Source organism: Meriones unguiculatus, chromosome 1 (assembly GCF_030254825.1).
Source record: "Meriones unguiculatus strain TT.TT164.6M chromosome 1, Bangor_MerUng_6.1, whole genome shotgun sequence".
Classification (NCBI taxonomy): domain Eukaryota; kingdom Metazoa; phylum Chordata; class Mammalia; order Rodentia; family Muridae; genus Meriones; species Meriones unguiculatus.
In genome coordinates this window covers 11242408-11268954 of record NC_083349.1, presented here as the reverse complement: position 1 = coordinate 11268954, position 26547 = coordinate 11242408, and the positions used below count along the sequence as shown (strand labels likewise).

Here is a 26547-nt window from a genome sequence, read left to right as displayed (position 1 = left end):
CATGAATTGGGTTGACAGGTTTCTCCTGCTGAGTGCCCCTTTCTAACTCCCATTGTGCCAGGTGCCTTAACTTAACCTCTTCCTGGCTCCACCAGAGCTGGATCTCATGGGCAACTTAAAAACAAAAACAAAAACAAACCACTAAAGGCAGTGTTAAAGAAAATAGTGTACGATCAAACAAGATGAGACTTGCAAGGAAAAGCAGAGAACTTCTCAAAAGTTGACCAGGAAATATCCCGTTATCCCATAGGTGAACAGCCTTTGTACCAAAGTGTGTCATGCCACCTGTCTAGCTCCCTCTCATTGCTGAAGTCATCCAGTGCCCAGATTTGCCTTCCCCACCTGCATGGACCAGCCCTGTTTTCCTTCCTTTAGTTGCTTGGCAATAAGATGAAGAGGTTCACAGACAAAGAATTCCTATTTCGACACCCCCTCGGCTGTGGCTGGACTGGAGCCCAGGGAGAGAAGCCAGCCTGCCTGTTCATACTGTCCCAGCATGGCCACTGTGCAGGCATACATCAGGCCAAGTGTTGCCTAAATGGGTGAGGAGACCTGAAAATGCAGACCCTGAGAATGAGAAGGCTGACTGGATTGTGAGTGGTGCCTATGGTACATCAAATGTTTTAACGGCCTAAAATTCCTGAAGACCATAACTTGGGTTATTGTTTCTTCAGTTACAGTCTGTATTTGAGGTTCGGGATCTTAGGGATTAGCAATGCAGCAGTGAAGCAAAACTCTAACAGTAGTGTAAGTGAAGGCTATGGGTAGGTGGTGACCCCCTGGATGAGAGCCTCTTGCTCCTCGGTGGTGTCCACTGAGGCCTGTGGCGTGCTAACACAAGTGTCATGCCTGCTGGCCCCTGAATCTAAGGGTAGCCTTCGCATTTCTAACAGTAATTCCTGAAGGGGCCAAGAAAAACCCAACTCAGTAGACGCTGGAGTGGTGAAATCCAAGCACAGTGCTATTCAGTTTCCGGGTGTGCCCACACTCCCACTCCTCCCTTCTCCGGGTGGCAAGTGTGTATAACATGCCATTAGTGAGGAGGAAAAAGCGACTTTCAACAGGTGATTTTCATATTATTCAGCACTGCCAAGGGATCTGGCACTCTGAGCAGTGGTGTGACAAAAAGCAGCTGTGCAGGATGTAGGATAGTCTGCAAGGGAGGCAGAGGTTGGGGGTCAGGGGATCAGTGGTCGCAGATCCCAGGCATGATGGCCTGAGGAAAAGAAAGGAATAGAATTCCCAGAAATTGTTAAAGACTCGTTGACTGACTTTATATGGGGGAGCTTGATAAAAATCTCATTGAGATGTTAGCACATCTCCTACGTGCCAGGCCCTGGTACAGACGCAGTGAGGAAAGACCCAGAGCCCTGCTTCATGGAGCTTGTTTTTTTGTGGAGGGCTCTAACAGCAAACAAAATTGACGGAGTTAGGTATAGTGAAAGATGGTAGTGAGAGGGTGGCAGAGATAAGGTGACCAGGGGATCCTTTACTGAGTGGACACTTGGCAAAGCTTTGTAAAATAAGGGAGTGAGGCATTGGTTATCTGAGGAACATTTCAGACACAGAAAAGCAATAACAGGACCTAGGGCTCAGTAAAGGAGCCTGTGGTTGAGGAAAAATGAGAGCTGTGGGAGGTGGGCAGCGTGGCAACAGGTCGCTCTCAAACACCGCTTCTAGGGGTCACCACCATTGTTCCTGGGTTTAGAGACACTTCATCTTCAGTAGTCTTTGGTCTTTGTAGTTCTCCTTATCTCTGACTACAGCTCAGGAAGGTTTAGACTGAACCCACCCAGCTACCCTGGGATATTCTGAGCTCAAGGTCCATGGTTATAGCTGCAGGGTCCCTTTTGCCTTTGCTCAGGACTTTCAGGGATTAGGCACCTGATAGTGGCCCTCTGAGACCTGGAAAGTTAGTTGTCTTGCAGGCTGTTCCACTTCCTGAATCTGCTGGTGTCTGCTGTCTTTTGGTGAGTTAAGGGCTGTTGAGCTCAGTGGGAAAAGCGCTATTGCTCACTGCCCACATCTGTTGAAAGATCAAGTAGAGGATCTGAAATTTAAAAAACAAACTAATAAAACAACAACAAAACACCAAAGGCCCTGCCAGTGTACCTAATCAGTTGAGTGCTTGTCTGATATTTGTAAAGCCTCTGGCTTTAATCCCTAGGCGTGGGAGACAGATTCAAGGATAACCTCAAATATTCTAGTCTGAGCAACTGAAGGAGTTAACTGAGATGCAACCAGGTGTATGATTTTTGAGGTTATGTTGGGAGCTGAGTTTCAGACATGCAAAGTTTTCAGTGCTTATTCAGTATCCAAGGAAGAGACGATGAGAAGATCGTTGAACTCATGAGACTGGAGTCCAGGAAGGTATGATGACACAAAACCAGGAGACAAGAGGAAACTACCACCCTATTATCAAGGGAAAAGGGCAGAGGGCCAGGGCCTGTGCTGAGAAAGACTCAAACACAGAAGAATGTGCACAAAGAACACAGAACGTTGAAACAAATGTGCTTGCTCTTTGACTTTGTTCTTGCTCTTCTGTGCACTGTATTTCTAGAATTATCTGAGCAGACCTCATGCATATAAATTATTTGAAGCATATTTTTTCTCATCTCAACTTCTTATTCTTGCTTACTAAGGCTATCACATACATATTTACTTACTTATTTTTGTGGATACCCAATTACAAGTTGTTACAGACCTACTTTATAGGTCAGCCCAGAGAAACTTCAGTCTACAGTGTGTATGTAGGGTCACTCTGAAAAGGAATTTATATAGTATATATAAATTTCTTATAGTAAACTGCCTATACTGATAACTGAGTTTACTGAGTTTTATTTGATTTACCTGCCATATTTCCCTCCCTCCTTTTATTTGTTTATTTATCTATTGGTTTTTTGGTTGGTTGGTTGGTTGTGGGTTTTCTTTTCTTTTTTTTTTTTTTTTTTCTTTTCAAGACAGAGTTTATCTGTGTAGCCTTGGCTGTCCTGGACTCTCTTTGTAGACCAGGCTGGCCTCAAACTCACAGAGATCTACCTGTCTCTGCTGGGATTACAGGGTTGTGCCACTGAGCCTGGCTTCCTTTCTTCTTTCTTTCTAATTATCATATATCCTGGGCTGGCCTAAAATTCACCGTGTAGCTCAGGATGACCTTGAACTTCTAATTCTTTTGCCCCCACCTTTCCAGTGCTAGGATTATAGATGCCAAGTTCATTCAGTGCCAGGGCATGAACTGAGGGCTTTATGCATACTAGGTAAGCACTCTGCCAACTGAGCTTTAACCCTAGCCTTCATATTTTCTTTTCCCCTTGTGTTAATTTGCTAATGCAAAGCATGGGTCACTTACATGTTCTTAACTACTGCTAGGGAAAGCATAGCTTAGTACAGATGGAGGCTGTCTGAATATCACTGGGCCTCAGCTTCAGCCTCTAGTTGGCTCTCAACCACTCCTCTGTCCATGTCCAGAAAACAAGCCCCACAGTCACAAGAAGTCACTCTCTGCCCCAGGGTCTGGAACTTAATAGCTTGGCTTCTCAAACTCACCAGTTTACACTGAAGCCCTTTGTGGACCCAAGCTTTGCAAACATTTTTCAGACAAGCCTGTCTGGTTTCTAAGGGCTGGCAGGAGAGCCTCCCTGGGTGAGATGGCAGATGGCAAGGTGGCATGGGTCCTGAGTCACTGAGACAAGTGGCTCCGGGACAGCAGTCTGGTTTTGACTCCTCTCTACTCAAGGAAATTTGAGGACAACATTCTGCTGTGGTGGCTTACAGTAATCATGATCCTACACTGCAAAGAAAAGATTAAACTGTGGCTATGCGTTATCTCAAGGCTGCAAGGCACACCACCCAGAAGCATGGCAGCTTCACCTCCTAAGATTCCTTGAAGCCAGGCAGTGATGGCACACTTGGGAGGCAGAGGCAAGTGGATCTCTGTGAGTTCAAGGCCAGCCTGGTCAACAAAAGTGAGTCCTGGATAGCCAGGGCTCCACACAGAGAAACCCTGTCTCAAAAAACAAAAAACAAAAAACAAAAAAAAAAGATTCCTTGAGCTGAGCAGGCTTCTGAGGGTATTTGCTCAGGGCTTGGGCATGCTTGGTAGGCCTGGCCACCTTCCCCAGCTCTTTCAGGTTGGAGGCTTTTGCTGACTGTCCACTGCTGCTGCCTGAACATCCATATCCAGCTCCAGAGCAGAATGTTTCCAGCATGGGAGCTGTGGGAGTGACTCCACTGCATTCCTTTGGCACAGCTCCTTTCTGTAGCCATAATGTCCATCTTGTATTCCACTATAACTGAAGTGGTGTGAACACAGACTGTGTAGCAGAGTAGCCAGGTGAGCCTGAGGCATCTAGAACGAGCACTGCTCAGAAGATGTGTGAGGGTTTATAGTGGTCATTCCCTTTGTCATGTTCAAACACAGCTCTCATTTCCAAGGGAATAAGAGTTTATTTAAAGCTAAGTGTGAGGAACAAACCAGGAGCAACAGACCTAGGTTTTCCTAGAACCATGTTCCACAGAAAAAAAGACAGTCAGATCAGCGCATTTGCCAAACATGAGTGAGGACATCAGTTAGGTGGGCTGAAGCAGAGCCAGGGAATCCCTGCTGCAGGCTCCAGATCCCAGCTGATGACATCCTTGGCTCTGGCTGAGTGGAAGCCAGTGGTCTGTCTGTTCAGCCGTGTAAGGGCATTCAAGCTTTGCTTAATGGAAACAGGAAGTTAGGTCAGATGCAGTGGTTGGTAATGATTGTTTATTAAGAGGACTAATGGTAGACCAAGACAGTTTTGACTCTCCCAACCATTTCCAGCTCCAGAGTCATGAAGATCTGGTCATCCGCCTTCGGGATCTGAAACAGGCATGTGGCTCAAGCTTTGCGAGACTTCTCTGATCACCCTCAAGGACATATCATAAATGAACAGAAACTTGTTCAGTAAAGATACTGAATACTGTGGCTATGCCTTTTTAATTTCATTATTTGTTTGTTTGTTTTGAGGCTGGGTTTCTGTGTAGCCTTGGCTATACTGGAACTCATTCTGTAGACCAAGCTGGCCTTGAACTCACAGAGACCTGCCTTCTTCTACCTCCCAAATGCTGGGATTAAAGGCGTATATCACCACCACCTGTCCTTATTTTTATTTTTATTTTTTTTAGTAAAAAAAAAAATGTATGATTGTTTGTCTCCATGTATGTTTGTGCAGCATATAAATGCAGATTCCAAGGGGCCAGATGAGGGCATCAGAGCCCCTGGAACTGGAGTTACAGATGGTTGTGAGTTACCATGTGGGTGCTAGAAATCAGTCCCAAGTCCTAGAAGATAACCAGTGCTCTTAACTGCTGAGCCATCTCTCCAGTCTATTGAAGTAAAATTTGTAATAAGTACTTTCTAAAGCAGTCAGGGATGTGGTGTAATAGCGGCATAATTTAAGAGGATTTCAAGCGTGAATGAGACCCTAAGATGTGATTCTAGTTAGAGCAAAAGAAAATGTGAACCTAAGATTGAACCTTAGCTCCTCAGCAGCATGGAGGAGCTTAGACCCACTGAGGGCAGAGTTTGCCTGCCTGGTGTCTCAAGCTGCCTTGTTTTCTGCAGCTGTCTGGTGTATCATCTCACACCATCGGAGCCATGAAGGGAAGGGAGTCATGCTCTAATCCTGCGTTTGTGTTATGCAATATTGTAATTCCATTTTAGTTGAGAAGCAGGATGCATTTTTTAGAACCCTACTCGGACAGAACTTACCCATTCCCCCAGCCCCCCTCCTCGCTTATTCTGTCTGGTGCCTGGTGGGGACAGATGCTTCTTGAGTGACTGGCTTCCCTAGCACCCACTGGGCCAGTGAGCAGATCTTTTCTTCCTCCTTACGATTGACAGGGCAGCCCTGTAAACAGTTCAGGTAGCAAGGTGCTGTGAAGAGTAAGGGCAGGATTACTGTTAGTCTTGTTCTATGATTTGGTCTTTTTAACTTAAGTGTCTGTGTTTGGTTGGTTGGTTTTGTTTTAAATTTCCACCTGGATGATATGAGAATGGACTTTACACAGCATCACCAATTGGCTTGTCTCCGCTATTAATTTCTAGCAATTGGAGGAGGAAGAGGAAAGACATCTCACTTGTCGTGCAAAGAATATGTCTTTGGTGTGACTCTTAATCTTTTCTCTTTGTTTATATTTAAAGTTATCTTTTATCGGGAAGGGGGCCGCTGGCTTGTTGGGCTTCCCACCCAGGAATCTCAAGAAGTTAGCCAGAGAGTTTTGATTTAAATAAACAAAGGCCTTATTAACAAAAGATGGGGAAAAAAGAATAAATGCACTTCCCTCGTTGCCATTTCTAAACCGACATGAGCAAAAGTAAAATGTCGGGTTTCTTAACTGGTCCTTTACATCCGAGGCATGCTGGGTAATAGGAAACTTACTGGTGTTTGGGGACCACTCCCAGCTGGCAAAGCTCTCCCCTTTATAAAGTCCATGCGTCTTTGTCTTGGGATTAGGTGACCACGTGACTGATTAGCCTCACAATTCCTATCAGCCTCCCTGTTGCTTTCCATTCACAGCTACCCTGATGCAGAAGCCTGGACAAAGGTCAGGGAGAGAGCACCAGGCTCAGTGAGGATCCGTTTCCAAAGCTGCGTGCTTTTGTAAGAGCGGGTCGGAAGCAAGCAACAGCCGGGACAGACAGTAGCTAGTTAACAGAAAAGGCTGAATGTTTGGGTTTTCTGTTTTTAACTTCCTGTAAGTTAGCCTATTTTACACTTATCTTCCATGTGTTTGTTTTTAGCGTGGTATATCGCAAGCCATGTAACAGACCAAGAGCGCTGAAGTGAGCCAGCACTGAGGGTAACCCAGCAACGAGGGACACGGGTTTGAGGAATTAACTTGCTGAAATCCCCAGTGGGGCCTGGGAGCCTAGCTGAGTGGTGTGAGCAGGCCTCACACCCTGTCTGCAATGGGCTGCTGACAGGAAAACTGGACTGTGTAATGTGAACAGCCTGAGGCTCACACGGGAAGAAATGGATGAAGAGGAACTAGAGCATCCCACCTCCTCCCCAGAAAAACGCTACTTTCCCGAATCCTTAGATTCCAGTGATGGGGATGAGGAAGGGGTCCTGGCCTGCGAGGATCTGGAGCTGAACCCTTTTGACGGCTTGCCATATTCATCGAGATATTATAAACTTTTGAAAGAGAGAGAAGAGCTTCCAATATGGAAAGAAAAGTACTCCTTCATGGAGAGTCTGCTGCAGAATCAGGTTGTGGTCGTGTCTGGAGACGCCAAGTGTGGCAAGAGCTCTCAGGTGAGGACCCACTGGAGAGGCCTGTGGCCTTGAGGTTTTTCGTGTGTGGAATGTTTCAACCAAACAGAAAGAACCTTAGCACCTTTGGCACTGTAAATCAACCTTGCTTATTACACACAGGAAACTAGAGTGGAGTTTACCTAGATTACCTTAGAATAACAACCCACGTGATCTCATTTGTAGATAAGGTCTTAGAAGTAGGTGTTAGTTCCCCATCAGGGTTTAGAGGATTACCCATGCTTGTTTACATGCCCATGGGGATAATTAAGATACCTGTTTTTGCCCCCCCCCCTTTTCAAAGGATGATTATAATTATTATTATTTTGATTTTATGTGTATGAGTGTCTGGCCTCCATGCATTTCTGTGCACCATGTGTGTGCTTGGTACCCTGGGAGACCAGAAGAGGGTGCCAGATCTCCTAGCGCTGGAGTTAAGGATTCTTGTAAGCTCTCATGTGGGTGCCTGGGAGTAAACTCACCCAGCGCCCTTCACTTCTGAGCCATCTCTCCAGCCTGCACGGGTGTTCTTACATATGAAGCTGGCTGAGCTCAGAAACCAAATGCGCAATAAATTTACTTTTCCCTAGTATTTCACTTGTTTGTTTTAGAGAAAGGTCTCATGGAGCCTAGGCTGTCCTTGAATGCCTGAACCTCCTGCTCTGCCAGTGCTGAGAGTACGTGTATGTGCCACATGTGCATCAGAAAGCCTTATTTGTCTTGCAGCTAAAAAAAAAACAGAAACAAAAAGCAGGATGACCAAATATTATTCAAATCCGGGACTATATGAGAGGAAGAACTGTGGCTGCTGAAGGAGGAGTGTAGTACCCAAGAGCATGGCTTGGTTACACTTGCCAAAAATGCCCCAGCCCTAGGTTAGACTTCTAGCATGCTAAAAAGGTAAATTTAGGAATGCAAATGTTTCCAGTACTGATGTGAGCCAACGAGGATTTTTGAATTGGGCAGAGGTAGTGCTTTGTTAGAATTGTAATGGGGGTGGATCCTCGGCTCCAAAGATAGATACTGAATACTTCCTGTCCCTTCGTTGTGTTTGAACTTCAGCTTTTGACTCAAGTGAGGTCTGTGTTTTACATTGTAGCTTCTTATACTGAAACAATAAGAATAGAGCATGGAGATTATCTAGTAAAAGAGCACAGAGTTTCAGATGATAGAACTGTGGCCCGGAAGCCTTTGCTGGCTCAAATTGCAGTCTCCTGAGTTGGTTGAAAATAACGCCCACACTATTCCTGCCTCTTCCACTTGGCCTTAAATGTGCTTTGGCAAGAGGGCTGGGCACTGATGGTTTCTATCTGGTTTATAATAGCCAGTGTCAAGAGTTTATTATGAGTTCTTAGTCACTCTGATGAGTTATTTTTATTTCAGTTTAATTCATTATAAGAACTAAATTTTTTTTTCTGGTTTCTTTGGAGAAATAATTTTATTTTATTTTAAAATTTATCATTTTAAAATCTTGTTACATTTATTGTGTTTATTTCAGATGGATGAAGAACTCTCAGTAATAGTACAGATGTTTTCCACAGCTGTCTCCTGACTCCCCAAAGACAATTTAATTCAGTATTCTCTCCCCCAACTCTCAGGTGTGAACACACACATTTATATTTTAAAACTTTAAAGTTTTATCAAGTGTGTGTGTGTGTGTGTGTGTGTGTGTGTATGTGTTTTAAGAAAGGATCTCTATGTAACTGTTGGCTGGCCTCATTATGTAGACCACCCTGGCCCTGAATTCAAAGATCCACCATCCTCTGCCTCCTGAGTGGTAGGATTAAAGGTGTGTACCTGTACCGCTCCACCCAGCTACTTTTTACTTGTTTGTGTGTTTGTGTTTGTGTGTGTGTCTGTGTGCCCTTCGAAGCCAAAAGAGAGCTGAAGTTATAGGTGGTTGTGAGCTGCCCAGTGTGAGTCTGGGAACCAAGCTCTGATCCTCTGAAAGAGGATCCTCCGAAAGAGGCTATCTTTACCCCTGAGCCATCTCTCTAACCCCTGTTCTGTACCTTTTTTCTTCTATTTTTATGACAAATATGATATTTTATTTAATACGTTTTCAATTATAAAAATAATTCTGATTTCAGAGTGATATTTTTACATTAGTATCCTAAAATTTATAAAATCTTTAAAAACATTGAGTTCAGATTTTTTTTTAAAAAAAGGAAAAGAAAAAGAATGGATATGGAATGGATGATCTCAGAAACTGTACAATAGAAATTTAATTGTTTTGTATCTTTGAAGACTAAATTGAGGCCTGGTGATGCACACCTTTAATCGGAGCACTCAGGAGGCAGAGGCAGGTGGATCTCTCATTTGAGGCCAGCCTGGACTACAGAGTGAGCTAGAACAGCCAGCGCTACAGAGAGAAACCCTGTCTCAAAGGAAGACAAGAATAAGTTGGCAAAGCCAGGCTTGGTGCATGCCTGTCATCTAAGTACTTGCTGAGCCGCTGCTGAAGAAGGATGAGCAGCCGCAGGCCAGCAAGGGCTTCACAACAAGACTCTATCACAGGGAGGAGGGAGGAGGAGGCGTGCTGCCCTTCTCCCACCAAACAATAAGTATCAGAAAAGGGAGTAGAGTTCTGATGCCCGCTTCTTCCTAGTTTCTGGGCATTCATATTGACGAGGTGGGGTGCCATAAAAACGTTAAAGTCACCCTCCAAAACAGATCCAGAATCACGCTGTGTCTCACTGTCAGTTAAAAACCCCTTTGGGTTGAAACAGCGTCTCCTCTGTCCTTCATGACGTTGGCGTTTTCAGGGCACAGTGAGTTCTATCAAACTTGGATGGTGTCTGAGGTGTCCTTGGGTTGGTTCGGGCTCTGCCTACGGCAGGAGGGCTGCCATAGAGCTGGCTTTCATGGAGTTGGCTTTTCACTGGTGCTTTCTCTGTATGCTCTCAGGAGGAGCAGCAAGCGTCTTTCAGGCTGCGATGTTGAATGTGATCACTCAGAGAGACTGCACCTGCCTGGTTCTCAGTTGTAAAGTTGATGTTTCCCCTCGTGGTCTCGAAGACTGTGTGAGGGCCATGCCTTGTCACACATTAGCACACAGTGTGGCCTGCTCTGCTTTGGGATGTCCACCTTGCACTGGTGGCAGCCTGGCAGTGGCCCCCTAAGTCTGGCATGCCTGGTGGCAGCTAGCAGTGCTCTCTCTAATTCTGCCTTTGAGTTGATCGTCTCAGATTCTTGAAGAGTCAGCTTTTGATTTCTTACCTTTTGTTTTGTTTTGTTTGTTTGTTTGTTTTTTGAGACAGAGTTTGTGTTTGTAGTCCTAACTGCCCTGGAACTTAATAAGCTAACCAGGCTGCCCTTGAGCTCACATATATCCTCCTACTTCCCAGCTGCTAGGATTAAAGGTATGTGTCATCATGCTTGGCCTTTTTTTGAAACTGGGTCTTATTCTGTAGCCCATATTCACCTTGAACTCTCCAACAATCTTCCTGCCTCAGCCTCCTAAATGCTGGGGTTCTAGGTTTGAGCCACCACACCTGGCTTAGCTTTCTATTCTTAATATAATTTATTTATTCCATTCTCTGTGTTGCTCAATTTGTCCTGATGTGACAAGTTGAAACACCTCAGAAATGGCTCCTATCACTCCACTTGCATTGTCCTTGTGTGCTCTGTTGCTCCCAGAGGAAGATGTTCTAGGCCCCCCTAGCACATTCCCTGTGCCAGCCTAGGAAACGGCTATTCTTCTCAAGGAGCCCTAGTTTCTTCAGCAGACGGACTGCATTTCAATTGGGACCTGAACAGCAGAGGTGCCTCTGGACCATTCCCAGTAGGAAGAGCAAGGAAGTAAATATGATTTACAAGTATCCCCACCAATTCCATCTTTTCATCCTACCTCCATCTTTCTCTGCGTGCGTCTCTTTCTCTATACACTTTTGTATATTTCCATTTGTTCATCTTTTATATTTATCTCCCTATATCAGGATGTGTTCATATCAATTGGCTGCAACCACGTCAGCTCTGCTCTCATTGTAGCTTTCCCGTTTTCTATAACATTTTTTTTTCTCAGCAATCCAGCTCTTGTTATTTATATCTCCCTTTCCTTGTTCAGTCTCACAATACTTACCATTTCAGAGTTGCTGCTTCTCTCATTTCTTTAGGAATTGTGAGCATTAAGAGCAAGAATCGCTATATATTATGTAATTGTTGTAACAGTCGCCATAAGTGGGTAACATATGGTTTTTTTTTTTGTTTTTTTTTTTTTTGCCACTTAAAAAGTCTTGTTTGTTTGAGATAGCTTCTCTAAGTATCCCAGCCTGGTCTCGAATTTACTATGTAGCCAGCCAAGAAGGACCTTGAACTTCTGCTCCTCCTGCCTCCACTTCCTGAGTGCTGGGGTCGCACCATTTTTAACTTAATCATTTAAGTAAGCTGTGCTTTTGTTCTGTTAAGTAGGAAGGCAGGGTCTTTCTGGTTTAGAGAAATCAAATTGTATTCAAATAAATAGAAATGGATATATTCGTTTGTTGTTTTCTAAATTCTGAAAGTAACTTGTTTTGTTTTGTTTCCAAGACTCTGCTTGTTCCCCACAGTTTTAAGTCTTCCAAAGAAAAACCTATCTTTAGAGCCAAAGCTCTTAACACTGCCGTCCCTTTCTGGTGTAGATGTTAAGGAGGCTGTTTAGAAACTGCCCTGGGAAGACAAAGACATTTCTCATCCATCTAAGGAGCCTCTTTCTATCACTGTTTTGGGATAGTTTTAGGAAAGCCAGAAGGGAGGAGAAGCATTTCTAGAACTGCCTGCTGTGTCTTCTTGGTTTTTACCCTAATCCCCCATGAGTCAGATGGGTCAATGGCATGACTAAGCACAAAACAGGTAAGATTTAGTTTAAGACACTGGTGACTTTAAATGTCTCTAGTCCTGGCTGGCCATCCTTGTTCACCATTCTCTGCCGGTAGATTTGACCTATGCACACGCAAAGCCAAACTAGTGGGATGTATGACTCGAAATTCACAAGCACCCTCCATGGTGAAATATTCTGACTTATTGGTTGGCATCTGGCAGAATGTGCTGCTTTGGGAGTCAACCCTGTGGCCCCTTTGCAGGGATCATGTGAAGAAGCTCTCATCTTTGGGTAGATTGCCAGTCCTTAGGACTCCTTTGGAGAAAGGAAGTCTGTGATTACCTTGATACTGAAGAGACTGATGCTCTTCGGGATTGATGTCCTTGGGACTCTAGGAGAAGACATGAAAGAGGATTTTCCTGTACAGGATAGAGATATCAGCAAGGGTTTGGGGATCTGAGGTCCAGGAAGTGTTTCATGGAACAGTGATCCTTTTCTCTCAAAAGAGCCTTTTCCCAGTATTTGGTAGGGCTAAGCTCTCTGTGGCAGTTGACAGAAAGGGCCACACCAGCACTGCTCCTGTGGATGTCGTCCTGTCAGATTAGCGGCGATGAGGTCATACCCAGTGCTGGAGCTCTAGGTTCTGATCTGGATGTGGCTGGTAGATTCTTGTAGATCTGTGCAGCTGACCGTAAGTCCTAGAATCCTGCAGGCGGGGCTCTTGTATGTGCCATGCTGTTAAGCATGAGGACTGGAACATTTTTGTTTTACCTCCTGAATTTGCACTGGGAAAGAGCACCAGTCAGTAATGCCACAGACCGGATGAGGATTAGGGTTACCGCCCCTTCTCATTGCCCTCAAGGCAGGAGACACACAGCACTGCCATCTACCCTGACACTTGCTCCTGCTCCAGGAGTCCTGGAAGCCGGTGAGGCTATGAGCAGAGAAGGCATGCTTCCCTGTGATGGCTTTTATGGCTTTTAGAAAATGGATTATGAAAATATATTTTGGTAGCTGGGTTCTGAATAGTTGATTTCCAGCTGCTGAGAATTTCTAGACCAGGTATCTGGACATGGGTGTTATCTGCTACTAGACTCCAGATAAACTGTTTTGAAAAGAGTTTTCCTATTTATGTGGTAAAGGAGCACTTTCCTATTTTCTCCCCACTACACTACACAGCTTTTACCACATCTTAGTGTCCTTGTTGTCACACAGTGTCTCAGAATTCACCTTCCAGGCTGGAGAGATGGCTCAGCGGTTAAGAGCACTATCTGTTCTTCCAGAGGTCCTGAGTTTAATTCCTAGTCAACAACATGGTGGCTCACAACCATCTATACTGGCATCTGATGCCCTCTTCTGGCATTCAGGTGTACATGCAGATAGTACACTCATATTCATAAAATAAAATAAATCTTTAAAAAAAAAATTCACTTTCCCCAAAGAGAGCAAGCCCAGCAGGCGCTGGAAAGCTGTAGTAGCTCTCTGCGTGCCTGTGGTTCTCACAGATCCAACTCGGCTCCTAGCCTGCCCACAGATGACATGTGGTGGGGAAGGACCTTCCAAAGAAAAACTGCAAGGAGGGCTGAGACCTCTGTCCCGCAGGTGGTTGTGAGATGACCATGTAAGGGTCCTCTCCAGACAGTGAAAAGCCCCTGGGTGAGCATTGCCTGTAGCGATGACAGATTCAAACAAGGAGCCCGAACCATAGCAGTAGGCAAAATGTTCACCAGCACAGAAACAGATACAAAGCTTTCTTGGAAAGTACTCCTTCTATCCCTTGGTGTTATTAAGTGGCCAGACTTCCAGCTTTTTCTGACTCCTATTTTTCAGGAATACTTGACATTTGCCAAGAACTTACACTTCAGAGTGGCCCCTGGTTCCCCTAGAACAGTGGTTCTCAACCTGCTGGGCTGCGACCCTTCAATCCAGTTCCTCCTGTTGTAGTGACCCCAACCATGAAGTTATTCTCATTGTTGCTTCGTAACTACTTATCATAACGTAAATATCTGTGTTTTCCTTTGGTCCTAGGGACCCCTGTGAAAGGGTTATTTGACCCAAAGAGGTCACAGACTCCAGGTTGAGACCTGCTAGCCTAGAGTAATGGGGCAATGAGGATAGGAATCCTAACACCAGGACTCCTCCCTTTTGTGTTCTGAGAGAGAATATCGTAGCCTGCAGTTACAAGGTTTACTGTTATTACCCACATGTCACAGACACATCTTCCAGGCTCTGTAATCAGTTGCAGTGTCCGCTCGGTTGTCAGTTTGATTGCTAAGTAAACATCTCTACTCTGAGCAAAGCAAGTGTGTGTTCCCTCCATCACTGGGGGTTTTACTTGACTATGGAAAGACGCTTCTCAGCTCCAAGGCTATTGCTTCCTGAGGTTCCTTTCAGCTCTGAAACTTTAGAGCCACCCTCTCCTCCTCTGCCTTAGAACCCCGGCTTGCTCTTCAGTGGCTCTGAGAGGTACACCCCCTCCTGCCTTCTGGCCATCAGTCACCATGATAGTGACCAGCTTCCTGACTTTCTGAGAGTTTTCTCCCTCCCTGCCACATGCCTGACTCCCTTGCTGCTCCAAAGCCGCTTCATGCAGCTTACCTTACTTGCTCAGGTGCTGTTCATGTTAATTACCCATTACCCCAGTGTTTCAGTGAGGAATCATGGAATATTTGTCTCTTTCCCGAGCATACCGAGTCTCTTAGAGGCTTTTGTTTGTTGTCCTTTGTGATAAATGGCCCTCACTTTTATTTGGCGCTGAGTCCCCAGCCTAGGCTCATTCCCCTTACCCATCATTATAATGTCCTTTGATGCCCAACCAGGCTGTGCGTAAGCACTGAGAGAGCAGAGACCCATCTTCTTGATCACCAGAGTCTCACAGTGTTTAAATATGTGTTAGCCTCACTGTGTGTTAGGACCTTCTTGAATATTAAGTATGGATTTTCCAGTCTATGGGGAGACAAAAGATTCAAAATAGTACTTTTTTTTTCTTTTTCTAGACGGGGTTTCTCTGTTGTAGCCTTGTGCATCCTGGAACTCGCTCTGTAGGCCAAGCTGGCCCCAAATTCAGAGATTCACTTGTCTCTGCCTCCTGAATCCTGGGTTTAAAGGCCACCACCTCCTGCCTCAAAATGTTACTTTAATCAGTTTTCATAAAAATCCTGTCTGAGATCTTGACTAGCAACCCTAAGTAGAGGACCCTGGCAAGAGAAATCAATTTTAAAGGGAGGGATCTGACAAGGATAAAAATTATTTGTTAGGTAGTTAGTTACCTTTTTGCTGCTTGATAGAACACCTGATAAAGGCAGCTTAAGGGTGTGATTTATTTCAGCTTAAGGTGACAGGAGCTTGGCTGATCATATCTGTTCACAGTCAGGGTTGGAGAGACCTGGATCTTGATGTCAGTTCTCTTCCTTTTGTTTCTTTTGTTTTTAATGTACATGTGCAGATATGCAAACATTGTGGAAGCCAACATCAGGAATCGCCTTCAATTACTCTACATCTTATATTTTAAGAAAGGGTATCTCAAGGAACCTGGAGCTTGCTGATTCAGCTAGACTGGCCAGTGAGCACCCTGGGAGGCCTGTCCGAGTCCGTAGCTGGCATTACTTTTCCACATGTGTGCAGGTCCTCATGTACACACAACAGGCACGTCACCCGTGGAGTAAAGTGTACCCTGGCCCCTGTGTTTCTTTTTTAATTCTGTCTAGGACAGAATTAAAGTGTACCCTGGCCCCTGTGTTTCCTTTTTTAATTCTGTCTAGGGCCCCAGTCTATAAGAATGATCCTCTGCACACATTTGAATCTTTCCTCCTCCACTAATCCTTCCTCGAATGCCGTGACAGACATGGCTCTGGGTGATTTAAAATCCCATCAAGTTGACCATGAAGGTTTTAACCATTACATCAAGGAATGAAGGAAACAGAATTTTATGTGAATTTCTATTTAGGCTAGTGATTTTGAAAAAATCAAGATAGACTATTTAGGATCATAGAAATATTTCTGGAAAAATATAAGAAATTGTTTTGCTCAGTTAACATCTATTAACTGATAACTGAGATAACTTGGTGATGAAGAATCTGGCTCTCTGTACTCACTGCTCATTGTCTGCTGGGGAGGGAGACAGGGAGAGAGGAGATGAGGAGCCTGTGGCTCTGAGATGACAAGTACCGCCCCAACTCTCCACCCCTACCCCGAGTCTGCCAGCTGTTAATCGTCAGCACTACAGGATATAATTTACCTCAGAGGGGGCAGCGGTGAGCCTTGGAGAAAATGAAGGATATGCAGACAAGGGGTCAGCCTGGTCTGTTCAGTTAATTCTTTCACAGATAAGGAAAATAAAGCATAGGAAAACTGCTTTCTATGTTACAGATCATTAACCAGTCAACCTGGGACTCTCCGGGTGCCTGGCTGTTTTCTGAGTTATGCCGTGATTTTTATTTCTTCAGTGCAGTGGCTTAAACTTTCTTTCATAGAACAAAATAGTTAGTGAATAACGACTGATAGTCTTCCTGACAAGGCTGGCCCCTTAATGTAGAAGGATTATGTTTCTGCATTTAGACATGGCAAATATGTGGCTCATTTTGGAATTGCTAACACTTTCAAGTTCCTATAGCAATTTCCTGATGTGTGTCTCAGTAGCAACCCTCAAGATAATTTTAAAATGTTAACAGGTTTTTACTACCTGGATCAGTTTTTTAAAAACACCCTTGGACTGGGCAGCAGTGGCACACTTCTTTGAATCTTTGAGCACTGCACTCAGAAGGAAGGCGGAGGCAGGTGGATCTCTGTGAGTTCAGCACTGGCCCGGTCTACAGAGTGAGTTCTAGGATAGCCAGGGTACACAGAGAAACAAAACAAAATAAAACAGCCCACCCTTGGACTGTTCGTTTAATGCATGTACCAAAGCATAATTTATTAACGGTGCCTTATAGTGGACAAGATTAATTTGGTACCTTCTACTGTAATTCTAGCACAAATGAACTTGATTAAAGCTCAGTTGATCAGAACACATTTTATTTTTAATTTATTTTATTTTATAGTGTGTGTGTGTGTGTTGCCTGTGTGCTTATCTCTGTACCACGTGCATGGTGCCCATGGAGGTCAGAAGAGTGCACCATATTTTCCTGGAACTAGAACTGCAGACAGTTGTGAGCCACAGTGGGGATGTGGGGATATTGGGAATTGAACCCAGGTCCTCTGGGAAGGGCAGCCAATGCTTTTAGCTAATAAGCCATCTCTCCAGTTATATAACACATTTTAGATAAAAGGATTTTGAAAATAAAATGGCTGAAGAGCAGCTTTGCTTGAAGTTGGCTCTTGGCAAGTTTGTTGGTTATCTCACTGGGTTGATTTTTAATAGCATTCAGATAATAAATTGACAGAGTATTTTAGCTTTCACTAGTAGACTCATGTTAAGTAGGCCCATTTGGATATTGTTATGATTGCTTAAATTTAAGTAGAAATGCTTTAATTTTGAGGTGCTGCTTTTTATTTAAGTGCTATTTAATATTACATTCTTTAAAACATAATACCTTATGTGAAGTTGTAATTTTGATGGGGCCTTCTTATTACCAGAAAAAAAAGTAATTTGCCACTGCATGAGTCTTTCAAAACTGGCATAGGTTGCAGCTGGAGAGACTGCTCATCAGATTAGAGCACTTGCTACACCTGAAGGGGACCTGGCCGTTCTGTTCCTGGCGCCGTCTGTAGCTCTGGTTCTCGGAGACCCAGCTCCCTCTCTTGGCCTCTGAGGGCACTGAATGCTTATGGCGCACATACACGAGCAAAATACTCACACACATAAAACAGTAAGTCTCTAAAAACTTAAGAGATACAGGCTTAAACATTTTTTTCATGTCATTAACTGCCTTTCTAAAATCAGTGAGCCAAAACTTCATGGTTTCCAATTTCTAATAACACCCACATTCCCTTAATGCCATTTATTAGTGATTAAAGTTCATAGTTTTGATTGTTCAGAGCTCCACTAATAAGGCTTAATACAGTCTGCTGGTAATGAGCTGGTTAAAAAGGTTTCAGAGACCATGAAGCCAGCTGTGAGGGAGAGCTGCTCCTCTGTGTATGGAGTTTGACTATCTTTCCTAGCAGGGGCTGATCATGTGTCATTTTTCCCTGTCAAAGGTTCCTCAGTGGTGTGCTGAATATTGCCTTTCCGTCCACTACCAGCACGGGGGCGTGATATGCACACAGGTCCACAAGCAGACGGCGGTCCAGCTGGCCCTCCGGGTAGCCGACGAAATGGACGTTAATATTGGTCACGAAGTTGGCTATGTGATTCCTTTTGAGAACTGCTGCACCACTGAAACAATCCTGAGGTTTGTATGCAGGCACTTCATCTTGGCCTAGGCTCCTCCTGGCTTGGCTTCTATAGTGTTCAAAGGGTGTTAGCCTTGCCTTCTACATCTCAAGTACCCATGGTGTAATAACTGCTCTCTCTAGCCTGACACACACCCCTTGTTTTCCTCCCTGGTATCCTCCGCTGTTTCTTGTCTAAACTTCCATGATTATAGTCCTCAGGGAGAAAATTACAACTTGTTAGTTTCACTCAAGACCTCCTTCCATCTTGTACCTAGAGAGCTGTACCTCCTGGTGAGTCCATTGCCAGTGGCTGTGTGCAGCCATGTGGCTCTGAGTGATCCATGCTTCCACCTGTCAGTGCCTTATACTGTCTCCCCAGCACTGTATTCGGCCTGTCTGTGCCTCTTCCAGGATTGGCCAGTTCTTTCTCATCACTCAGAACTCAGGGCAAGGGCCACCTGCACCAGGGAGGCTTCCCTGACCTGGTAGGGGGTGAGCATTGCTCTGACGGGGCTTCCCTTCTCAGTCTCCACAAGGCTGCGGGTATGTTTCTTAGCTATTCATTGAAGTCATTGAAGCTGCAGTAAGTTATGTTGTCGGATGTTTGTGTTTAGCTTTCTTTAACAGGCTTCTGAGAGCTTGATATAAAGGAAAAAGAAATGTGAAAGAGAACAATGAAGTGGGGGAACTGGAAAAGTAGCTTCCCAGGGCCAGGGCTTCTCTACATAGTTTTATGTCACCCTCATAGACAGTGCCAGTGCCTGTGCCTATTCCAATTTTGCAAGGAGTGGCCAAAGCTGCTTATAGCCAGAGGTGACCACCTTTGGGGTTTCAGGAGCCCTGGGCACTGTCTTTCCCTCTAGAAGCTCAAGAGATCCTGTTTTAATTGAATAGTGGCTTCAACTAAGCTCTGTAGTCACTGCATCTAGACTTGAAAGCCTTTGGCAAGAACTCTCAGCTGTAACAGCTTTCATGTTAATGGATGTGGAATCATAATCTTAAATTATTATTATTATTGAGAAAGTCACAAAGGGATCCATTATATTATAGTGGGATCCACTATCATTTTAAGAGTGTAGCAGAATGTGCCTTTTTAAACATCTGTGTGTTCTGGACTTGGTTTTCATGGGATTCTTTTAAGCACTGGATGCTGTCAGCAGAGGAAGTGCTGAGTTTCTGTGTTCTGAGCGGGAGCCCTGGGACTGGGGTAAGCTGTGGCTCCTGTAGATGGGATGTTCTGGCTCCTCTGCAGCAGGTTCTGTCCTCTGCTGCCCATCCTTTCGTTTCCCTATCTTCACTGTAAGAACTTGTTGGCAGGACACAGAGTAGGGTCTGAGCCTCTCGGTGGCCCACAGATTGAAAAGCCGCCACAATAGAAGCGAATAATACCTGCTTTCCTCCCAGAGTCCTCTCTGCCTAGGAGGCCACGCGGCTGGCTGCACAACCAGTATCTGCCACTTTCTAGAGGGACTCTGCGTAGGTTCCGTCCCAGAGCTCTCAGGCCTTCTCATCCATAAAACCAGTGGCTGTCCAGAGGGGTGTTGCAAGGACTAAATGGCTGAGTAGATATGCCCAAAGCACAGTGTGGGTGGTGGCTAGTTTATGATTATAGTTAAATCTGTAATTATATCTTTAGAATTGTTCCCAGAACCAGTTCATTTTCCTGGAGAGATATACGAGCTGATTTTGAGTGCTCTCACATTGAATGGCAGTCTAAACCAAAGATGTTTCTTGGCGATGCTTGACCCGCGCCTTGCCCATGTCAGGCAAGTGCTCTACTACTGGGCTGCTTTGCCAGCCCTTCAACCAGAAGCTTTGACGGCAGTTACTAAGTAGAGACTCTAGTCTTCTGTATCCAGGATTATCTTTTTTTTTTTTCTTTGTAACCCTACTGGACATATCATAGATACCTGGTAAAGGTAATTTCTCCTTCCTTCCTTCCTTTCACTTCTTTTTTTGTTTTCAAAATAGAGTTTCTTTGTGTATAGCCTTGGCTGTCCTGGACTTTGGAGACCAGGCTGGCCTGAAACTCACACTGATCCAACTGCCTCTGGCTCCCTAAGTGCTGGGATTAAAGGCTTTGGTCATCATGCCTAGTTCTTATGCTTTTTTTTCTTTTTTTTTTTAATTTTATTTGTTTTTTTTTATTTATTACAATTTGTTCACTTTGTATCCCAGCTGTAACCTCCCCCCTTATCCCTCCAAATCCCGCCCTCCCTCTCTCTTCTCCTCCCATGCCCCTCCCCTAGTCCACTGATGGGGTGGTGTCCTCCCCTTCCATCCGATCCTGGCCTATCAGGTCTCATCAGGACTGGCTGCATTGTCTTCCTCTGTGGCCTAGGAAGGCTGCACCCTCCCTTAGGGGGAGGTGATCAAAGAACCAGCCACTGAGTTCCTGTCAGAGACAGCCCCTGTTCCCCTTTACTAAAAAACCCACTGGGAGACAGAGCTGCCATGGGCTACATCTGTGCAGGGGTTCTAGGTTATCTCCAGCATAGTCCTTGGTTAGAGTATCAGCCTCAGAAAAGACCCCTATGGCCAGATTTTTTGGTTCGGTTGCTCTCCTTGTGGAGCTCCAGTCCCCTCCAGGTCTTTCATCCCCCCTTCTTTCATATGATTCCCTTCACTCTGCCCAAAGTTTGGCTGTGAGTCTCAGCATCTGCTTTGATACCCGACTGGGTAGAGTCTCTTATGCTTCTTTTTAAATGGTATTAAAAAACAAACAATTTAGTTCTTTTTCTGGCATTTCCAGATAGTAGACACCTAAGCACTGCATACCTGAAAGCACTTTCTTCTCTGCATGCCAGTCGCCTGTGCATTGTGTCTTCTATGCAATAAATCTCCTGTGCAGTGTGTCTCTTGTAGTTTGAATCTCCTTTGCAGTGGGTCTCCTGTGCAGAGAATCTCTTGTGCATTGGGTCTCCTGTGCAATTAATCTCCTATGCAGTGGGTCTCTGTGTAGCAGGTGTGGATCTTAAACCTCTCCAGTTTTCATAACTGAAGAGTTCTTACCTTTCACTAGAGTCAAATTCAATAAAACATTTTAGAAGGTACAAATATAATACAACTTTTTAATATGTTATTCTTGGCCCTTACCAGCCTTGAGAATTTAAGGTGCTGACTGTGTTGCATTACCTACCACACTGACAGCACATCTGTGTAGTTACCATGACAACAAAATTTTTTAAGTGTTTTTCACGTGGAATCTTATTTATGTGAAAATGAGAAATGAATCTTGCCAGGCTTGGTGGCATACACCTTTAATCCCAGAACTCAAGAAGCAGGTGGATCTCTGAGGCCAGGGTAGTTCACATAGTGAGCTCTAAGCCAGCCAGGGCTACATGGTGAGTGAAGGAGGGGAAGGAGGGAGGGAGAGAGAAAGACAGAGAGAGAGAGACAGAGAGACAGAAATTGAGAGAGAGACTTTTGTATTGTGGGGGAAAGGCTGAAGATTTGTGATTCTTTAAGTATTGAGTCATCATGCTGAGTGTAGCAGAGTTTTAAATAGGCCACCAATTTCCCCTTTTAACTAAGCCTGGATATATTTACATAACTCATGCCTCCTCCACTTTACTGGACACATGGCTTTGAGATTAGCTGAGTAGTGACTAGATAGGTGCTCAGCTGTGTTTTACTGAAAAGGAATAAAATTGTATTTGTGACATGAAAGGAGCAGAATTCGCTTTGAAATAGGGTAAAAGTAGCTTAGATCACTGTGTCCTAGTTAACCTCTACAGAAGATACCCAGAAGGCTAGATTTTTGGATGCATTATCTGCATCTTGTATAAAATGAAATAATATTGTACCCTGGAAAATTCCACTCCTGGGCTTGATCATTTTTCCTTAGGAATGACCCACAATTTGATATTGATACTGCTCATTTGGTAAGACACAGGATGAGTCTGTATGAACAGAAAGGCAGAGGGTAAAGCTTTGATCTCATAAAGTGAGAAGAACCAAATCTAAAATCAAATCTTTTCTTTTCTTTCCTTTTTTTTTTTTTTTTTTTTTTGTTGTTGTTGTTGTTGTTTTTCTAGGCAGGGGTTCTCTGTGTAGCCTTGGCTGTCCTGGACTCAATTTGTAGACCAGGATGGCGTCCAGCTCATGAGGATCTTCCTGCCTCTGCCTCCCTGAGTGCTGGGATTACAGACATGTGCCAAATCTAAAATCTTACCACCAAACTCTGGAGACTGAGGAAGCAGCCTCTGATTTGATAATGGCCTCAGATATGATAAATCGATTTGGTTCAAGTCTTAACCCTTTTAATTCTTGTGTGTGGTAGAAAGTTTGAAGTTAACCTGTGAGTTCTAGGCAAGCCATGGCTACATAGTGAGACCCTGCCTCAAAAAACAAATAAATAAAAAATAAAAACAAACCTTGAACTTGACCCCAGCTTGGTGGCTCTTGCCAGAGTACTTAGAATGTTGACCCATTTTCTTCATTCATAAATATGAGGGGCAACATGGACCCTTGGGGTTTATTGTGAAGGTTAAATGAGAAATATATATATTGATCCAGGGCCCAAACATGGCAGGAACTAAAGGGAAATGTTTGCTTGCTTTCATTCTCTCTGTTCTCCCTTGAAAGGGTACTGAGCACTGTCAGGAGTCCTCAGGTCCACCAGGTTTGGGTTGTCCAGAGCTTCACTGCATTCACAGCACAGTCTCCTCCAGAGTGAAGGCAGGCAAAGTCAGCCAAGTGAAACAGTGAATAGGGTGACCCTCAGAGGAAAGTGGGGGCAAGCTTCAAGAGTCTGTCCCTTTGAGCTGGGTGGGGTGGTGCACACCTTTAATCCCACTAGCATTTGGGAGGCAGAGCAAGGCGGATCTCTGAGTTCAATGTCAGCCTGGTCTAGAGTTCCAGGACAGTCAAGGCTGTTAACACAGAGAAACCCTATCTCAAACAAACAAGTCTGTCCCCACTCCCGCAAGCTAAACATGCTGCAATTCCCCAGCAGTGAGCTGTAACATGTGTAAAGTGTCCTGCCAGGGAAATGCAACAGGACTCAGTGCCCAGGGTCGTGACTAGCAGCTGGGCAGTAAGCATGCTTTGTCCCAAGCCTGCAGACCCCCCCAGAGGAAGGCACATGTTCACACGAGCCCTGAGCTGAGGCAGTTTCCTGTCAGTTTGGGCCGGGTGGAAGCTCTCCACAAATTTAAGCCACACGTCAGCCAAGGGCCAGCATTGCCAGCAGACCCATCCGACAACCTAAGTCTTATGTGCTGATACAGATGGAGGATTCATAAAACTACCTTCTTCAAGCAGTAATTTGTGTGCATATATAAAATAGTATCAGAAAGAAATCTTTGTGGTTGTGGATCACTACAATGGGGCCTTAATTTTTTTTTTTTTTAATTTTAAAAACATTTCAGCTGGGGCACACACCTGTAATCCATCACTCAGGGAGGCAGAGGCAGGCAGATCTCTGTAGCCAAGGCGACACAGAGAAACCCTGTCTCAAAAAACAACAAACAAACAAATAAACAACAACAAATCTCAAAGGCTCCTGGAAGAAAACTTTATTAAATCACTAATGAAGAAGGCTGATGGTTACTGTGTAGCTACTTCTGTTTGCTGTTATTTGAGCAACATTTCAAACTTAGTGATATTAGCCCCCTGGTGACACAGCTTCCCACCAGCAACCCCCAGCGAGAGTCTTCTTGTGGCCCGATGGGTCATGAGCCTGAGTTCTCTCCTTGGGAAGTGTATGCCAGTACCCAGAGTTCCAGTTATGACAGGAAGGGAGGTAGCTGTCCAGTAAGGATGTTTCATGATAATACTGTTTGGTTTACAAAGCTGAAGGCAATCCTTAAGTGTACTTATTATCATTTGAACCTGTGAGTTTGCATAAGCTTGTGATAACAACAGAACACTCAGTTGTGATGAACATTGGTTATACAGACCTCTGTGTAAGTAGAGGCCTCTGACCAGGGGCTCTTTGGTGATCCCTGAGGAGTCATGAAGCACGGACAAAGGACGTTTAAAATGTGTTTATGTGGGGCTTTGTGTTGTGGCCCTACAGATTCTGTCACCACAAAGGGATGTTGGCTCCAAAAAGAAAATCTAACCAGTGCCACAAAGAAGGGCAGGGCAGGGCATGCAGGAATAGTCTGGGGAGTCCTTTACATGGTTTTCATGAGAATTCTCTGCCGTGAATGTCTTCTTTGTAGGTACTGCACTGATGATATGCTGCAGAGAGAGATGATGTCCAATCCTTTTCTGGGTAACTATGGGGTCATCATCCTGGATGACATCCATGAAAGAAGCATGGCAACTGATGTGCTGCTTGGACTTCTTAAAGATGTGTTACTAGCCCGACCAGAACTGAAGCTCATAATTAACTGCGCACCTCTCCTCATCAGCAAACTCAGTTCCTACTATGGAAATGTGCCTCTCATAGAAGTGAAAAACAAGCACCCTGTGGAGGTTGTGTACCTTAGTGGGGCTCAGAAGGATTCTTTCGAGTCTGTCTTACGCCTTATCTTTGAAATCCACCGCTCGGATGAGAAGGGTGATGTTGTAGTCTTCCTGGCCTGTGAACAAGTAAGTTAAGTGTTCCCACCTAACCAAGTGTTGTCAAAAGGCATTTCCTTTGGGAAGCTTTTAATCAGCAACTCATGGCTCCTGATGCAAAGCTGGCACGTAAATATACCCCATCACACCTCAGTCTACACATAAGCTGCAGCGCAGAGAGGATAAACAAAACCTGTGCTGAAAGCCTTGCCAAACCTCTCAGTGCTGAGCAGGAGTGGGGCGGCATCTTGCGGAGTTTGGAGACATGGTCCTCCTCCAGGGCCCAGCTTGATGGAAGCCGATCAGTGCACAGCTGCTGCACGCTGGCCACCTCTTGTGGAGACACAGTGGACTCAGGAGACTCCACTCTGCTGCCTCCTCAGCAGCACCTGAGGTGGACCACTCTTTTTAAAGCCTAGCAGCTTGTTCTACCCAGGCCTCTCCCGTGCTTTCATCCTCTCAGTAAGAGGCAGTCTTGCAATGGTTCTAGTGAACAACAGGAACCAGATAGTGTTGAACAGGTTGAGCTACCAAGGGTTGAGCCCAGGGCCCAACCTAGTGTGGATCTGCCAGGGGTATCTGGGAGGTGTGACCTCAATTTAGGCTCAGAACTAAAGGAGCTTGGGGAGGTCTTGAGACTTAAACTTTATCTGTTTCCTTAGGGGAAAGTAATTTAGAGTCTCATCTGCATAAGGGCATTTATCATGTGGATGATACACATTCTCCTGAATACTAATCTTGTGTGATAGTGATTTATTCTATCCTCATGCCCCAGTTGCATGGTTTAGAATGTTTAAAAAGGCCCTTGGGGAAGTAATAAAATGATTAAGGGGCAGAGTAGAGCCCAAGGAAAGGAACAACAGGAAAGTTAGGAATCTAAAACATTTGAAAGTTGAAACTGCCAGATGGAGAAAAAAAGGGTATGGAGACTGGCAGGATAAATAGTCATCTTTGAGGTTAAAATAGGAAATTTTAAAACAGAGCTAGGTGTAGGCCTGTAGTCACAGCACTAACCAGGCTGAAGTGTGAGATCAGAGGGTGGAAGCCAGCCTCAGCTACAGAGTGAAACTGTATCTCAGAAAACAAAACAAAAGCCATCCCGAATGGATGCTTTGGAAACTAAAGGTCATAACAGATTTGGGGTAGAGGTTGTCTTCCAGTGTTTGATTCTTGTAAATGTAACAGAACCTATACACCAGTGACCTTTAAAGTGGGGAGCTGTGGCAGTCCATGAGACTTAGAAAACGTCCTTTCTGTTGAGAAGCACAAGACACAACAGTCTTCTCCCTGGGAAGTAATGGTCATGAGAGCTGCAGGGAGCTTTTCTCTCCAGGGCCTAGACAGTGGAAGGAGCTGCTGCAGTGGCCTGACCAGTGCTGGACTCCCTGTCCAGTGGCACAGCAAGAGGGAGGGGGCAGCTGCCAGCTCTGGCACACTTGCCAGGAAGCCAGCTTTGTCTCGGTTTTCATCCTGAGTGCTCTGGGTCTGTATCTCCTTCCTCGTCAGTGCTCCTGTCTTAAAAATCCCTGTTCAAAGCTGTTGATTGTATTTCCCCTATGCTACACAAAGCTGTCCTGGTTTCTACATACAGTTAAAACCCGCAGCTGGGCTCAGTGGTACACACCTGTAATCCCAGCACTC

The 26547-nt window shown here is 44.8% G+C and overlaps 1 protein-coding gene across 4 annotated transcripts in view; it reads left to right on the top strand.

Annotated features, from left to right (window-relative positions):
• The window catches only part of Dhx32 (DEAH-box helicase 32 (putative)), a 60395-nt gene that overhangs the window by 16916 nt on the left and 16932 nt on the right, over positions 1 to 26547 (top strand). For all 4 annotated transcript variants that reach the window (XM_021659736.2, XM_060381335.1, XM_021659737.2 and 1 more), the window contains exons 2-4: positions 6770 to 7283; positions 18217 to 18410; positions 24564 to 24936. In XM_021659736.2, the coding sequence (XP_021515411.1) occupies positions 7002 to 7283; positions 18217 to 18410; positions 24564 to 24936 (849 nt within the window). In that variant the 5' untranslated portion in view covers positions 6770 to 7001. The remainder of the gene's footprint in view (positions 1 to 6769; positions 7284 to 18216; positions 18411 to 24563; positions 24937 to 26547) is intronic.